Source organism: Gymnoscopelus microlampas (genome assembly GCF_963454915.1).
Source record: "Gymnoscopelus microlampas genome assembly, chromosome: 8".
Taxonomy (NCBI): domain Eukaryota; kingdom Metazoa; phylum Chordata; class Actinopteri; order Myctophiformes; family Myctophidae; genus Gymnoscopelus; species Gymnoscopelus microlampas.
This window is the reverse complement of record NC_139945.1, coordinates 25,480,993-25,498,582: the sequence shown is the minus strand read 5'-3', so window position 1 is coordinate 25,498,582 and position 17,590 is coordinate 25,480,993. Positions and strand designations below refer to the sequence as shown.

The 17,590-nt window shown below is 41.7% G+C and overlaps 2 protein-coding genes across 2 annotated transcripts in view; one reads left to right on the top strand and one right to left on the bottom strand.

Annotated features, from left to right (window-relative positions):
• The window catches only part of ankk1 (ankyrin repeat and kinase domain containing 1), a 361,956-nt gene that overhangs the window by 93,888 nt on the left and 250,478 nt on the right, over positions 1-17,590 (top strand). The window lies entirely within an intron of this gene.
• drd2a (dopamine receptor D2a) overlaps positions 1-17,590 on the bottom strand; it is a 98,855-nt gene that overhangs the window by 19,184 nt on the left and 62,081 nt on the right. The window contains exon 3 of the mRNA XM_084064260.1: positions 3,493-3,602. Coding sequence (XP_083920386.1) covers positions 3,493-3,602 — 110 coding nt within the window. The remainder of the gene's footprint in view (positions 1-3,492; positions 3,603-17,590) is intronic.

The window sequence follows — 17,590 nt, the reverse complement described above, 5'->3', positions numbered from 1 at the left end:
CCACCTCTGAACAATTTTGGCAGATGAATCTGATTTTAGATTGGCGCTGAGTCAATCCACGGCCGTCCATCTACATGTGACAAACGTGTAATAGACACATGTTTTCTTGTTTGAAAACATACATTTATTAACCACTTTTAACCTGGGGTCTCCATTCTGGGCATTTTCAAAAAAATATATTTTTTTAACTTTCAAAGATAGTAAAAATAGCAGATCAAGAAGCTCACCACCAGCTCACAACGTGTCACGAAGCGACACATTGTGAGCTTGTAGATGATGACCTATTTTAGCATGACATAAAAAAAAACAAATAGGGCTTTAGTAGTAACTTTTTTGCCACTTTTTTAAAAAACAGCCTATCTACAAGCTCACAAAGCGTGAATTAAATCAGCTTTTTTTGCCAAGTGTTTGCGTATTATGACCAAAATAGAGATACAAGGGTTCATGCGGTTCACGCATTGTGTCACATGAGCAACATGTCTCAATGTGCAAATTAATGGATGCAATCATCAACTCAAAGCCCTGAGGACCAACGGTTTGCTGGGGCCCATCGGGGCCAATGAGGCCGTCTGGACACATAATGGGATGAGCACATTTGTATTGTGATTGAAATGACTGTACTGAATGCATTTACAGTTTTACATATGTGGCTGGGGGTGGTATTTACTCATGAATAAAACATGAATGGTATTATACAATGTCAAGAAGAGAAATGTTATGGCATTGGAATTCGTTACACTTAACCCAGAAAGCTATAAATGTGTGATGCTCACATGACCAACTATACAGGCATGCCCTGTATAGACCCAGTTTCTCTACATTAACCACTATATACTTTGTTGGCAGGGGTCCCCCAGGAGTCTATACCTGGCCCTCTCCTTTTTTCCCCACCTCTACATTAAATCTCTTCCCCGAAAAGGTGCCCCATCTACAGTTGTGAGCTTGTAGATCTGCTATTTTTTACCAAATGTTTGCCCTTATTATGACATGCCCAGAATAGGGACACTATGGGTTCATTTGCTTAATGAAATGCAGGTTATTAATATCAACAGTTCATGACCAAAGAGCTTCAGTTGAAACATGCTCTGTAGAGTATAGAGACAATCTATGGAGATAACATCCACGTTCTGCTTTCTGCATTTTATTTGTGTGAACTACAGGACTTTAATTAACCTATGAGTCATTACACCAGTATGTATTGTCAGCTATAAAGTATTAATAGTGCTGAAGTTCTCATATCACCAGACCCAGCCTTTTTATTTGACCCACAGGCAAAAACAACTGTGTGTGTGTGTGTGTGTGTGTGTGTGTGTGTGTGTGTGTGTGTGTGTGTGTGTGTGTGTGTGTGCGTGCGTACGTGCGTGCGTGCGTGCGTGCGTGCGTGCGTGCGTGCGTGTGTGTGTCATGTGATTAATCTTCTGCAGACAATCTCTATCCCTGTCGCCCAGGCTTCACAAATTAGCCTATATTATTTCAGAAAAAAAATCCAATCAAACAAATTTTCACTGCCGTCTTAATTTGTGGTTCGAAAGTGTAATTGGCCAAATAATTGAAACCTAATCTATTCTTGTGTCATGATTTTCTCATTTTTTGCTCAATGCAGAATATTACTACGTAACACCCTGAGAGTTATAGCCCAAGGGAGCACACAGTAGACAAGGAATGCATAATCAGTATTTAGTCACACAAACACATTTTCCATAATTTTCCACAACCGTGTCTGTGAATGTACTGGAAATAAGAAACCTTAGTGGAATTGTGACGGGTGATAACACAACTCTGAGTAGCAGGTCGGTTTGATTTAACCCATTAAGACCGGGAACGCATCTGTGTGTCATTTTTAGATTTCTTTCAAAAATAGCAGATATACAAGCTCATAGTGCGGCACCGAGTGCCGCGCTATGAGCTTGTAGATCTGCTATTTTTGAAAATGTGTGCAAATCTTTTAATAATATATATTTTTTAAAGTGAACAGTTGTAACTCAAATCTTATTGCTTCAAATGTCTGCTAAATCCTAATAGTTTTTTGGAGAGGAATAACAAAAAAGTATGTTGCTATAATATCAGTGGTTCTCAAAAATGATTATGTATTTGGCCGTGGACCCCCATCTGAAAATATCTTGTTCAAGGGACCCCCAGAAGTTGTAACAGAGTTAAAAATATTCACTTGCGTTTCCGGTCTTAATGGGTTAAAGAGCCATGAGGCTTTGGAAATGCAGAATACGCTTAATTTGAAAATTACGGCGTTTAGCAGGCGCTATTATGAAGAACGACTTTTACAAGTGCTAGATCAGAGTGAGCAGAGCATGCATGAACCCTAGTAAACAGACAACAAAGTATATATAAATGTGTCAGAGAAACTAGAATACCAGATCAATATCAAACCTACCATCTGCCTAAACACAATGCTATGTAAATAACATTCTGTACAACAAATAACCAGCACATATCTGCATCTTTCAAAAAAAAGAAGGAAAAGGTGACTAGTAAAAAACGGGAAAGCATCTGTGTCATTTTTTATTTTTAGCTATATCACTTTGTGCCGTGCTGCGAGCTTGTATATCTGCTATTTTTTTAACATTTTTGAATAAATCTTGCAAGAGTTTGAAAATAATTTTCAATTGTCTTAAACAAAAATCTTCTCTTCTGGGTGGTGGGGGGGGGGGGGCAAACACATATCATTTTGGTGGTCCGCGGCACGATAAAGTTTGAGAACCACTAATTTAGAAGACATTTGACGATTCGGCCTCAGGTCTTAATGGGTTAACACAGCATCTGTGGGGGAAAACAACGTGAGAAGAAGTGGGATAGAAGGAGAGACGAGTGCTATAAAGGGGTGAAGTGGGGTGGTTAATGGGATGCCACCTCTGGTTGGTAATGGGAACGGTAGAAGGTATTTTGTTAACACCTCAAAGAAGGGCCAAAGAAGTGCTAATAGCACACCTGCTTGATAGAATTGGTGCGTAGGAGGAGTACACAGCCAACGCACAAGAAGACATAAAAGAATGACGCACACTGTGTTCTCTTACAGCAACTAATTAATGCAGAAAGTCAGCGGTCAGCTGGTGCGCGGTCGCGCTGACCTCCATCCTATACCTGATGGAGGTCAGTGCGACTGGAACGTACTTTCTGGAATAATAGTTCAACACAGCATGCAGGTTTCTTTTTCCTTTTGTCTAACACCTAATACAGAAACGGTCAAACACGGTGTACAACAGTTATAGCCCAACCGGCAGACAGTGGTCAATAATTAGGCCCGTATACGGTACAATAGTTTCCAATTCGTTTCCAATCAGTGCTGCAAAAAGAGTCACTCCGTGTTCAATCCCAAACATTCTCACTCACAGCACACAAACCACCATGTGTGGTGATGAGAAGAGCCACCAATCTACCAGGGACCCCTCCTGTTGTTCTTTAACAACAAAGATTTCCACTGCAGATCCACAAAGGTGTGGGTGTATATACGTGCATGCGTGTGTGTGACGGACTCACCGATCGATGCTGATGGCACAGAGATTAAGGATGCTGGCAGTGCACATCATCACATCCAGTGTGACGAAGATGTCACAGTGGATCTTACTGAAACGCCATTCTCCCACCACCTGGAAGAAGGAACGACAGCAACAACATCTTCATCATAATGTAGCACTCGACCTAGCCTTGACGACCATGCAGATGCAGTCTTATGCAAAGGTTAAAATGTCATCTAGATAGCATGTTATGTAGACAGATGCCAGGTTCATGTGTTGACCTGGCATCTTATAGTTTGTATAGTTTCAATGCACATATATTTTATATTATAATGTTTAGAGTCTAAACATTATAATGGGGCGATGGTGTTTTGGGGCGAGTTATATCGACAGCTCCGCAGCGCAGCTTGAAGTTATAAGCGATTCTCTCCGTGGAGGAGTAATTAAACACCAAACTATACGGGTGACGTTGACACAAACAAACTGGAGTGATTTTTCACACCTTCAAACTGCGCGGCACACCGAAGCATTACCTTCGGCCCAAATTAGGCCGAATTGCCAGGGTTGATAAACACTGGTTTAGACTGATGATAGGTTCTTGGTTTACCAATGATCCTAGATTACTGAGGCTCTACACTGACTCTATGCATTTGATGTATTACCTTGCTTACTGTAAGTCGCTCTGGAATAAATGCCTAAATTGTGTAAATTGTCTAATCATCATCATCATCGTCATCATATCATCATGTCAGAATAAGGACTTTCACGCTGATCTACACCATTTATCATCTTCATTTTTTAGTGTGTGTTCCAGTTTAAAATTTGTCAGCTCGTTTCTTTGTGTCATCACTTCCAATTTCACTTGTTTATCCTGTATGAGATCTCCCTCCTGATTGGCTAAAATGTGTATCCCAAACCGAAAATTGATTTTATGTTTACTAAAGAGCTGGAGAGACGGGCAGACCCCTGTTGTTCAGACCACTGAACAAACATAGTGTTTACTGTTAACTATCAGAATTTAGATTGGCTCAGAGTGGCTCAGAGCCTCTGTCTGAAGACCAAAGAGCCTAATACCTCCCCTGGGCAAGGGAGAGTTCCCCTTCAGGCTAGTGGGTTACAGTAAGATGTCTGGCTTTAGTGTCCTTCCCCGCACGGGGAGACCGGTGTACGATTCCCCGGCGCTACACACAGACAAGTTTGCACACTGTGGCTCCCTTCAATGGGCCTCATTCAGCAACGGTACTTAAGAGGAAATTTCTTCTTAAACCCACTTAAGAAGTTTTTAAGAAGATTTTGGTATTCTCCAATGTTTTCTTAGCTGTGATCTGTTCTTAGGTAAGAACAGAATCTACGCACACTTTCTTAAGAGGACATTTCTTCTTAGACCCACTTAAAGGGGAAATCCACCCATTTTCAATATTTAACTATGTCATTAATATAGCATAAAGGAGTTGTGTGGAAATAAGAAAAAAGTTCCCCCCTTTCTGTGTTGCCTTGAAATGGAGGATTGATTGTGGGTTTAACATTGCAAATTACAACATGATGACTCATCATGTTGTAATTTGCAATGTTAAACCCACAATCAATCAAAGATGTTTTTAAGAAGATGTTGGTATACTCCAATGTTTTCTTAGCTGTGATCTGTTCTTAGGTAAGAACAGAATCTACACACACTGTAGAGCACTCTTAGGCTGGCCTTTGAGTTCTTAAGTGTGACATGTTCATGCAAAAATAATGTATTCTCGAAGTTTCTTCAATCCTACAGTTGTATAATATAGGATTTAAATCACAATAATATTTTACATTAATATTTTATCATATCTTTAGAGCAGTAGTTCTCAAAGTGTGGTCTGGGGATCCCCAGGGGTCCTTGAGGGAGTTCCAGGGGGTCAACAGCAGATGAGGAACAGTTTAATCACTTTAACCCTATTTTATACCCTCCATAGACCCTCCATATCCACCCACCAGCTTTCAGTACTAAAATGTTTTATATACTAACGCTACTCCTGAACATGAAATATGGATAACATTTTTAACAGCTAATTTCAGCAAATTTATTTAGATGTCTAGTGGTGATATGTTGATTAATGTGAGAGAAATAATAAAATACATTCATTAATTAAATAAAAAAAGAGAGAGAGAGAGAGAGAGAGAGAGAGAGAGAGAGAGAGAGAGAGAGAGAGAGAGAGAGAGAGAGAGAGAGAGAGAGAGAGAGAGAGAGAGAGAGAGAGAGAGAGAGAGAGAGAGTGTGTGTGTGTGTGTGTGTGTGTGTGTGTGTGTGTGTGTGTGTGTGTGTGTGTGTGTGTGTGTGTGTGCGTGTGTTCTTCTTAAGGCTTTCTCAGTGATGGTTGAGTTACTGCGTACTTACTATGTGCTTTTGTTTTCATGTCATCAACTCTCCTGACTCTCCTGTCGTTTGCCATCAAACAACCCCCCCCCCCTTCACACCTCCTCCCTCTCCTTCTTTCTTTGCACATTCATATGCATGACTGCTCCTACTGTACCTGTTGTACTGTAGAAGATGTTTATATAAGCCACTGTGACAGCTAAATGCTGATGGTGTATATTATAAACTATGCCAAGCTGAAATGCACAATGTACATACTGCACGCTGATCTATTTTTAGCATCCTATTTTGCTCTAGTTTTTATCTCTTTCTCTTTCTTTACTTATCATTACTATTGTCTATGCCGCTACATTGTCTGAAGGAAACCGAACAAAAATATGTTTTACTCTTATGTACAGTAGGCCTACCTGTGCTTTGAACCTTGAACCTTGTCACTTCATCACCTTGTTTCCTTGCCCACCTTCTCACCTGCAGCCCATTCATTCATTATCATCTTTCAACCAAAAATAGCCGATCTACAAGCTCGCAACGCATCGCCTAACTATTGTTACCTTTTTATATCTCCTGTGAGAACCTGGTTGTTCTGTTTTTCTGATACTGTATATAAATTGTTTTTTTAATCAGAAATGGACATTTTATTATAAAAGATTTTAAAATATATTTTCGTGAATGGAAATGACGAACAGATGACATCTTCCTTACTCGGCTTTCGGGAGGCGTAGTTCCAGACTCTATACAGCATTCAGGAGATTGTGGAATAGTTGTCTGGCTATCTGAGACTAATAGTTCCATGACTATAGTTCCAGACTATGAATCCAATGTGCCAGTGTTTGGATTAGCCACCATGTGTACTGAGAAGAACCCCCAATCTGCCACTCCCAAAGTAATACTGTGTAACATTAACCACTTAAACCCTATATGGTTGACCAGAGTCCCCCATGGCTCTATACTAGAGTCTTTTCAGATGTTTTGTTTTTGTGGGGAAGGCTTTTGGAGAACATAGCCAATCAACATAGCTCACAATGCGTATTTTCTGAAAAAGCTTTCCCCACAAACGGATGCTGGGGGTTTAAGTGGTTAAGAAGTATTACAGCATTTCTCTATGGAACCTATCACACATAATGGAATGCTTCAGGGTCATAGCACCCAACGGTAGTTTGAAATGTAACATATCTTATTAACGCTTTTTATGAACTGTAAAAAATACATCAAATACATTTCCGGTGGCGGGGACAAGTTCACAACTTGCGACGCATTGTGAACTTGTACATTTACTATTTTCTCAATTTTTGAAACAGTTATACCAAATTCATCTTTTGGGTCTTGAGCTGAAAAAGTTTGGGAACCCCTGCAAGTAGAGTGTCTATTCTGTTCTCCTCACAACATTGTCTGTCTGTCTGTCTCCTAGTCACGCTTCTGCATTTCAAATCTGCCAGCCAGCACTACACCCACAAGCAAACACGAAGTCTAATAAGTGCCAGTACATCCACATCAAAAGAAACCTCCACCTGGCAAGACGGTGCGTGGCATCAATAGGCGTCTGAATCAGATGCTGCACGCATCAATAAGAAATCAAGAGGAATTATGAACACCCTTGTCGTGTTATACAACCAAACAGCACAACTCCTCCTCCTCCTGCTACGTATCCCTCAGGAGGAGGAGAAGGCCTCCTCGCTGCTCCAGTTGCGGCCCCTATTTGAAGCGGTGTAAGTATCAGTGGTACTGACAGGTCTGAGGGGTCCTGTACCAGCCGCGCTCTACCGCCCACCTGTCACCACTGTCGAGGCAAGGGAGGGATAGAGCCACAGAGACAACAGCAGTTTTATATAGCCTACAAGCAGGGGTCTTCAACAGGGGGTCCGGGACCCCTAGTGGGTCCTCAGAGTTAGTACAAGGGGGTCCACCAAATCTTCGTGTGGAGGGGAACATCAGCCGAAAATTGCGGATCTACAAGCTGCAAGGCGTTGTGAGCTTGTAGATTGGCTATTTTCAGAGAGTTGGTGTTGATTAAATATTGAGGGTTTAAAAGGTTAACTGGCTGAAAATACACATATTAACGTGAATCCAACATTTAAATAGAAAATATAATGTATGTTGTTGTATATTTCATAACATAACATACACATTTAAGCCATAATTTAGAATTACTATAGGATTACAGGTCTACTTTTGCATAGACAGGAGAGGACCATTTGTTGGAGAGGCTGGCTATAGGTGGGGGATACAATTAACATTCTCTTTGTTTCACCTGGAAAGCACAGGGAACAACAAAGCCACAAGACACTGTCTCCATGTCTTCCTTCCTGGCCCACCCGAATTGTAGATTAGCAAGTTGATCAAAGAGTGATGCCATCACCTCTCCAGATAGAGACATTAACATTTCAAGGCTGACACACCCACACATGTACCTTCTTTAGATCTCAAATGTGGTCACTACTATAAAGATAGACTGTAAAATGTAAGCTTAGTGTGTGTGCCACTCCAAGCTGTGAGGCTGTGGAGATGGCTGTGGAACTCTGTATTATGAAATAAACTGGAAGCAAGAAACCTCACTACTGGAGTGAAGACTCAATTCATTCTTCAACAATTCATATACATCTCTGGAACATCAAACTAACTACAATATGGCGTTGTTGGCAACTACAAAAGCAATAGAACCTTTACCAGAACATAATGAAGTCTGTGGGTTTCAGATACCACAATGTCAAACAAGTCTATGAAGTTATCTATGAAATTTATGACAAAGTTTAATTCTGCAACAGATTAAACTTCAACAGAAATCTGAACACAATTTTATGTAGTGGGGGTCCCTGCTTCATCTCTCTCTAAGCTAAGGCCTGAAAAACGCTGAAGACCGCTGGCCTACAGAGATCCAGAGGTGGAAGTACACAGATGACTTAATTATAAGTAAAAGTAGCAATAACACAATGTAGAAATACTGTTACAGTCCTGCATTCAAGCCCTGTGCTCCAAAATGTTTTCCGAATGTGACAAAATCTTTCGAAAAGGGCAGATCTACAAGCTCACAAAATGTCAAATAGACAAAATATAAGATCGGGCATAATTGGTAAATGTATGTTTCGTAATAATCTAAATCTACAAAGTGACTTGTAATTAAAGTGTTCTAAAAATTGTAGTGGAGTAAAAAGTACAATATTTGCCTATGAGATGTAATGGAGTAGAGGCATAACATATTGAAAAATGGAAATACTCTACTAAAGTAAAAGTACCTCAAAATTGTACGGTACTTGAGTAGTTAGGATAAGGATAATTCCTTTTAACAGGTCGTTCATGAAAGTCGTTGCTGTCTTGTTTCCAATGAGAACCTGTGAGCAATAAGGGGTTAAGAGTCTTGCTCAGGGACAAATTTCATTTCATCGACACATATGCTAGCATGGCCTGGAATCGAACCTGGGGCAACCAGGGCCTCTGGCTCCCTAGGCGGGCTCACTAACCACTCAGCTATGGCTGCCCCTTGTTATACTTAGTTACTTTCCACTGCACGACAGTTTCCACAATAGTGGCACAAAGAGGGTGTCATTAATCAAAGAAGCCGCTCCTGTGTTGTGATTTGACATATGGCAGGCCTGTCAGAATCAGAAGCGTGTAACACAACAGCGTCAGCGTCTAGAAGTGTTATGCTGTGTAGTGTGTAAGATGACAGCTGTCGGTAGATTCTATACACTTACAACTACAGCCTGCTTACACATTTATTACATAGTACATAGTAGGCCGCAGTCACAGAGGCTCCAGTATTTTCTTTCACCAAGCAAAATAAAGCAGTGGTTCCCTAACTTTTTCTACATTTCAAGGACCCCCCGTTTGGTATATGAACCCCACATAACTCTGACAGTGTACAAATGGAACCAAATTGACCTGTATTTGGTTCCATTTTTACACTATCAGAAACCTGTAAGTGTCCATTTGATTCATAACTATCAATCATTTAGCCTGACCCCACTTTGAGAATCACTGATAAAGATCTCTCTCTGTGTGTGTGTGTGTGTGTGTGTGTGTGTGTGTGTGTGTGTGTGTGTGTGTGTGTGTGTGTGTCAGACCAACATTTACAACAATAGCCTACACGCATTTATCTACACAAAATACAGACTCAAAATATGAACAGTATGTTGTTCATTGTTCATGAACAACAATAGGCAAATGTATTTGAATCTGTTGTTGTTGCCGCTGCAATGTCAGGACTGTCTGACACACATCTCGTACATGTTCTCACAAGATAAAAGCTTTGTATTTTCCCATTGACTGTGTCTGTCTGTCTTCAGTGACAGTCTTTAAGTGGGTTGGGGCGACTTGTGAATAGATGTTTTGAAGCTGTCTTTATGAGATCAGAAATGCACTGGAGGAGAAAATGAGAGGAAGCAAGGAGCAGGGGCGTATGGATCTTAGACAGCCTTGTCCCACCGTGCCAGCAGTCCCTTTTAACATCTCTGTGGCCGTGGCTGCCTCCGCTGCTGGCTCAACCGTACCGCAGCAGCACAACAATACATTTGTCCATACCTTTTATATAAAACTGTACGGGGGAGGAATGATTGGGCTGCATTCCCGCCTTGAACAGGTGGAGTAAAAGGGGCTACTGAGAGAGAGGCAGAGACAAAGAAAGAAAGACCGACAGACAGACATAAATGAGAGAAAGACATGGAATGAGAGAGAGAGAGCAAGTGAGAGAGAGAGATAAAGAAACATGTATGAACCATGTGGATCACATGAGGAGTAGAAGAAATTGCATTTTCAAGAAAATGAAAAACGGAAAATATACTTTGGGCATTGTACGACCTGTGGTGCAAGAGTTATACCAAAACGTAAAGCAGGCTGGCGTAGCGCCACCACAATTGGAAACATTTGGAAGAAGTGACTTCCTTGGCATACTGGCAGGATGTACAACCTGTTTGGCACTGATCAGTCCAGCGGTTTGCAGGATTAGCGGTTTGCGGGATTAGTTCACACGCACGCACACACTCACGCACGCACGCACGCACGCACGCACGCACGCACGCACGCACGCACACACACACACACACACACACACACACACACACACACACACACACACACACACACACACACACACACACACACACACACACACACACACACACACACACACACACACACACACACACACACGTAGAGTTGAAAACACTGGCCTTCAGCCTGGCGGAGATCATGAGAGAGAGAGAGAGAGAGAGAGAGAGAGAGAGAGAGAGAGAGAGAGAGAGAGAGAGAGAGAGAGAGAGAGAGAGAGAGAGAGAGAGAAAGAGAGAAAGAAAGAGAGAAAGAGAAAGATAGAGAGAGGACTCTAAACTGGCATTTGAATGTAGCTGTGTGTCAGTGATCTCTGCATTCCACCATTTTGTAGCCTACCTCTGTACTTCTCCGTGCTAACCTGCCATGCCTCCTACGTTCAGATCCAATCCCACATTTCTCCCTTTGATCTAATCGACCGCAGCACCGCGTCCAGAGGTCATATCTTTAACAATTAACGAGCGGCTTGAGGAACCTTACATCTTTGCCGCTGGTGTCTGCAGCGATGCTGGTGATTACAGGGAGATCTGACAGCTCTAATGAATGTCTCCCCCTCTATCTTTGCTCTCTTCGCCTTTTCTCTCTCTATCATTTCCACCACCTTTTGCTCCAGTCTGCGTGTGGCTGTCTCTCTTTGCAATCTCTCCTGTCCATTGTCTTGCTCCAGACTGCCCCACTCGCACAAAGTGCTTCCGTTGCTATTGGTGCATTACTGAATCTCCTCTGCACAATCTATCTATCACAGATCTGCCCCCTGTCTCTGCTTGCTTTTTCCCCTATCTCTCTCACGTTTCATCCATCACCCATAGCTCTTTTTCATTCGCTCAGATGTCGTTAATTCCTCCTCCTAAGTCGAGGTCAGACTATAGGAGAAATGGGCTGGTTTGTTCCAGTTTCGCCCCTCCAGACAATCTTTGGAGACATCTGGTACGGAGCCTTGGTTGCTACTGATGTTCGGCACTATAGCAACGTGAGGCGTTTACAGATTCTAGCTCAAACCCCCTGAACTGCTCACAGTATAGTAAATAAAAAGTTAAGATATTTACAAGTTAAAATCAGGATCGTTCCACACGGACCCATAGTCAATGTTCGATAGGGCTGTCACGATCATGAAATTTGACTTGACTATTCATTTTCACACAAAGAATTGCCATTAACACGCATTTTTCAACGTGGAAACGATTATGACGATCAACTGTATAATTACCATTATCAAATAATTGCAATTAGGCGATCAATTGTGACCGGGTCAGTGACTGACACTGAGAAGGCTTTAGAAAATGGCGACTGCGAAGAGAAAACAACAAGATGTTGTACGTATACATTCCATAATACCTTCTCTGTTTGTCGGACAGCTGAAATGAAGCAAGGGTTAGTCAAAATGTGCATAACTTGATTGATTGAAATTATTGTATTTATTATTTATTCTCGAAAAGAGCATTGAGGTTTACCCTCATTTGCAATGCTGTCGAGATTAGCAGATTACACACACACACACACACACACACACACACACACACACACACACACACACACACACACACACACACACACACAAATCTAGAATTAAGACATATATATATACCGATATAAAACACAGAAACAACAAAATAAGACCAAAACAGAAACCTAGTAAGTTAAAAACAGTTACATATAGTGAGGTAGGGAGATTTTAGAGCAGGTTACTCTATTGGCCATAGGATATTGGGGCATGTAGATTGTTCCATATAATAACTGGAGCGTCATAACAGAAGGCATGTTTTCCCAGTTCACACTTAACAGGTGGAACCTTAATTTTAAAGCCAGTCATTTGAGCAGGCCTGGTAAGTGCCTCTTGGCGTACGTGTCCTCCAAGGTACATCATGCCTATACAGACTACAGAGATGAGTGCTGGAGATTTAATTCTCGCTGAATAATGGACAACCTCCGTTGCGCCACTTCTCCCCAAACACATTCTCCTCCCAATTCTGTGAGCCTTTTCCACGTTTGTTTGGCACCAGAAAATCACAGCACGCACGCACGCACGCACGCACGCACGCACGCACGCACGCACGCACGCACGCACGCACACACACACACACACACACACACACACACACACACACACACACACACACACACACACACACACACACACACACACACACACACACACACACACACACACACACACACACACACACACACACACACACACACACACTACACACACGACAGCCAGTTGTTCATGTTTGTTTACATCTGCCTCGCCATAATTACACCAGGTGAAGTGTTTGCTCCCCCATGGCAGGATAATCCTATTAATAAGGTGTAGTTTGTGATGCATGTCATTTTTCTAATCTCGTAAAGCAATATTTGCGATTTGAGAGTTGAAACATCTGTGAAATTTCGAAAGTGGCTCGTTCCCTCATGGCAGTCTCACCTCACCTCACCTCAACTGAGCAGCAGCTGTTAAAATGACAGCATTACAAGTTCACGTGATTCACAAGCACTAAATGCCCTGCTAGATGGACATGTCATTGGTTCTCAAACTGGGGTCCAGGGTCCTTGGGGGGGGTACCAGGGGGTCCCTAGCAAAATTAGTTGATATAGCGTCACAATCATTTTGACCACTTTATCTATTTATATGTTGGCTATTCAAAAACAGCAGATCTACAAGCTCAAAGCGCGTCACGTGCCGCGCTATATTAAAAAATATAAAAAATGTTTGAACATTTTCGAATAATTTCAGATTTTTGTCTTCTTCTCTCCTTTTCTGGGGGTCCCTGACATAAAACATTTTCAGATGGGGGGTCCGCGGTCAGATATATATCAATCTGGGGGTCCTTGAAATTAAAAAAGTTTCACAACCACTGCTCTATGTAGTCCAAGCACATATACTGTACAGCTACTGTATATGACGGATGTAAGACGGATATCACAGGCTATTGCATCAGCCCCCAGAGGAGTGGCCATAAGATCAAAATAAAAACACGCTCATGTGGAAGAAATCCAATTCTTATGCAAATGAATGTCCACCAATATAGCATAATATATCTTTTCTCATTTGTGTCTCTACTGTTTTTCCCCCTTTTATCTAGAGTTGATAAATAGGTTACCTTGCTCTGAAAGGTTCCTCCCATTTATTCTGTTTCTGCTGGGCTGATGGGAAACAATCTGACCTACCAAAATAGGAACGTACGGCAGGTTGAAACCACTTGTGTGTGTGTGTGTGTGTGTGTGTGTGTGTGTGTGTGTGTGTGTGTGTGTGTGTGTGTGTGTGTGTGTGTGTGTGTGCACACGTGCGTGCGTGTATGTGATTAATCATTGTAGTCATTCCAACAGGGTTACAATGTGATTTAATGGGTCATGCCGGTAGCTGACACGTTTTTTTCGCTGGGCAGTGTGGGCCATCAGAAGAGTTGTGAGTGCTGCCTGCTGAAACGTTTTTCTCTTAGAAATATTCTGCATGCCTCTACATTGTGTTCTTTTATGTTTCAGTGCTATCCCTCAACTGGAACACGTACAAAAATAATAATATATACAGTATTTATGAACAGTGGTGGCTTATCCAACGGGCTTGAATCCAACAGGCTTGAAATTTAGAGGCAGGGCTCTGCGCACCGGGCACCACGAAGAGTTAATCCGCCCCTGTTTATGAATAGAATCTTTTGAATAGATTATATGGCGTTCTCCTCTTGTACTACCAGTACTACTCTTCTACAAAATGAATACAAAATCTCTTTCTTTATATACAGTCTCAGGTTACTGTTGTTTTTGTTGTTTTGTATTTCCCTTTACTTTCGTCCCTCTGTTTACTTTGGGGATGGTACGTGTGTACTGGGAATGGCTTTATTTTTATTTAATTTATGGTTGGTGTGAAAAGAAATGTGGGGCGGCGCAGCGGTGTACTTTGTCTAGGGGTTTGAATCCACCTGCATCCAGCTTGGGCGAGTGTCTATATACGAACACAATTGGCCATGGCTCAGGGGAGGTAAGCTGGGTGGGGAGGGTGCATCTTTGTGACAAGCGCCACCTACGGGGTGGGGTGGCGCTTGTCAGCAGGGTGTGTTGAAGGACAGAGGTGCTACAACCTCCCGGTGGGGGCTCCTCACTGGCAGGTGAGCCAGTAGGGTACAACAGCACAGTGGAAATACAGAAATGTGCGGGGAGGGTTAATTGACAGAACAACTAAACTAGGAGAAAAACTGCAGGGCTAAAACAAATAATTGGCTCAATTTAAAAGAAAGAAGAGGAAGACAAAAGTCAAAAGAAGACAAAAACAAGACAATTTTGATAAGAGTTACAATTACACAGTTTGTGAATGTTCAGTAATTTTGTTCAGGACAATGTGGATTTCGATTGAATCAGAATCTGGATCAAGTTAATTATCACCTCACAGTCTACTGGGGTAAAAGAAAAGTGGGTGAAAATCGTTTTTGTTACTTTCAGAAAGAAGTAAAGAAAAAGGTGGGGAGCAGGGGGGCCAGGGAAAATGTTAACAAAATCAGACATGTCAAGGAGAGGAAAATAAATCTACATATACACACACATTGCATAGAACAGCAGATACAGTATCATGAGGTTAGACATAAGGTGCGAGGTGGTGACTCATTCAGTAGGTCCGCATTAGCAGCAGGTGGGTGCATGATATTTAGACATAAGCTGTTTACACCCATATTTTGAGTGTAAACAGCTTTATGGTCTTAAATGGGGGCGTGGAGCAATGCAAAGGATCTTCCATATGAACACGCCTCTGACCTTCAGGCAAAAATGAGGAACAACTGTGATCCGCACATATCAAGGATTTACACACCCCTTTGTGAATTGCACGTTGGTTTTTGCTTAGAGAAAATAATACACCCCCCTTTAGTCACATTATTTACACGTTATTTACACTGATATTTACGACCAGCTTAGTGAATCGGGCCCATTGGGCCCACACTTCCATGCCGGCCGTCAGCCCATCCCATACGCAGCCTGAGTTAAGATCATTCCATTGGCCAGTGTCTCCCCTCCGGCTTCAGACGATCCCGACACCTTCTCCCCCGTGCTGCGGGGCACATTGTCTTTTAAATACCTATTAACATTTCAATTCCACTCTTCTCAGTGAGCTCACATTATATGTTGTTGCAGGCAGGCAGAAACATTATAGGCTAACTTGTTATGGTAACTGCAGATCCTGTATGTAAAATATTATAAAAAAAAGCGTGTTCAACAGCGCGATCTGTAGCGTCACATTAAACTCTCAGTGAAACATGGATAGCCTATATGAACCACTGAAGCCTCTGTCTAATTATGTGACTGTCTCCATTGTCCAAAACACATAGATATCTCTTGACAAACCAATATTATTATTATTATTCATAATAATACTATTTACATTATTTGCCTATTATGCCTAAGCGTAAAGCACCTCCTTCTATCATCACTTTCCACGTCGCTGACAAAAGCGCAACACGTGAACACGTCGGTATGTTTCCCACATACTGTACATGCCCAATCCTGCGCAAAATATCTGATCTACAAGGATAAAACAGTCGCTGCGTGACAAGCTGTATGCTTGTAGAGAGTAAAAAATGGGCTGTATAGTAAAAAGAGACTGAAAAATGGGCTGCCAAATTTTGCGAGAGAAATAAGCAGTCAGGTCTATGAAAATGTTACTGCATGCGTTGTGTCTGTCTGAGTGTGTGCCCTGAGAAAAGTAGTGTGTACTTCTGTCTGTCTCCTATATGTCATCATGATTTGTGTATGTGGGGATCTCATTTACTTCATCAGCTATTTTCAAATGGGCTAAGTATAAAATAGGGCTAACGTGGTTAATGTATGTTTTATAAAGTAATCATTTATGTCTGCAAAGTAACTAGTAAATAGTTTTCAAATAATTGTAGTGGAGTAAAAGTACAAGATTTGCCTCTGAGATGTAGTGGAGTAGAAAATGATTACCATTATAATGTTATTATATATATAAATGTAATAATAACAATAAGACTTCCGTGTCCTGCATGAACTAACGCTACGCTTCATTTCTCACACTTTTTCGTGCAATTTCTTTTTCAACAATTTTCAAACACTTTCAAGATTTTTTTAAAATGTAAAGAAATAGCAGAGAGCAAGCTCGCACCGTGGCATGAAGTGACGCACTGAGAGCTTGTATATCTGCTATTTTTGAGAACCACTGTTCTGAGTTTTCTGAGAAACGTCTAAAATGACAAAGATGCTTTCCTGGTTTAATGGGTTAGGGCGCGGTCACACTGAACTTTGATTCTGCCTATGCGTGTGGATTCTGCCAATGCTTTTCACTGGGAGCGTTTTTTTTGCGGAAATACGCGAATGCCAACACATCGTTTCTTTTTTTTTTTGCCCTGAGAACCAAAAATGCTTCTCCAGGTTGCTGAGGTCGAAAAGGAGAAAAGTTCCTGTGTCTGAAAAGGGACTACATTCTCTACATTAATCATATCAGGAAAGAGTGGAATATTGCATAATTCACGCAAATTTAGCAAAATTATGAAGGGCATGGCTTTCTGAAGTCACGACTGAAATGAGAAAGTGAGTTGCATGCTACTGCCGTATGGTCACTGCATGACAATTCAAATGTTAGCGATTAGATAAGGGGGAGTGCGTGCGTATGTGTGTGCATGAGAGAGCAAGAGAGAGAGAGAGAGAGAGAGAGAGAGAGACAGACAGACAGACAGACAGACAGACAGACAGACAGACAGACAGACAGACAGACAGACAGACAGACAGACAGACA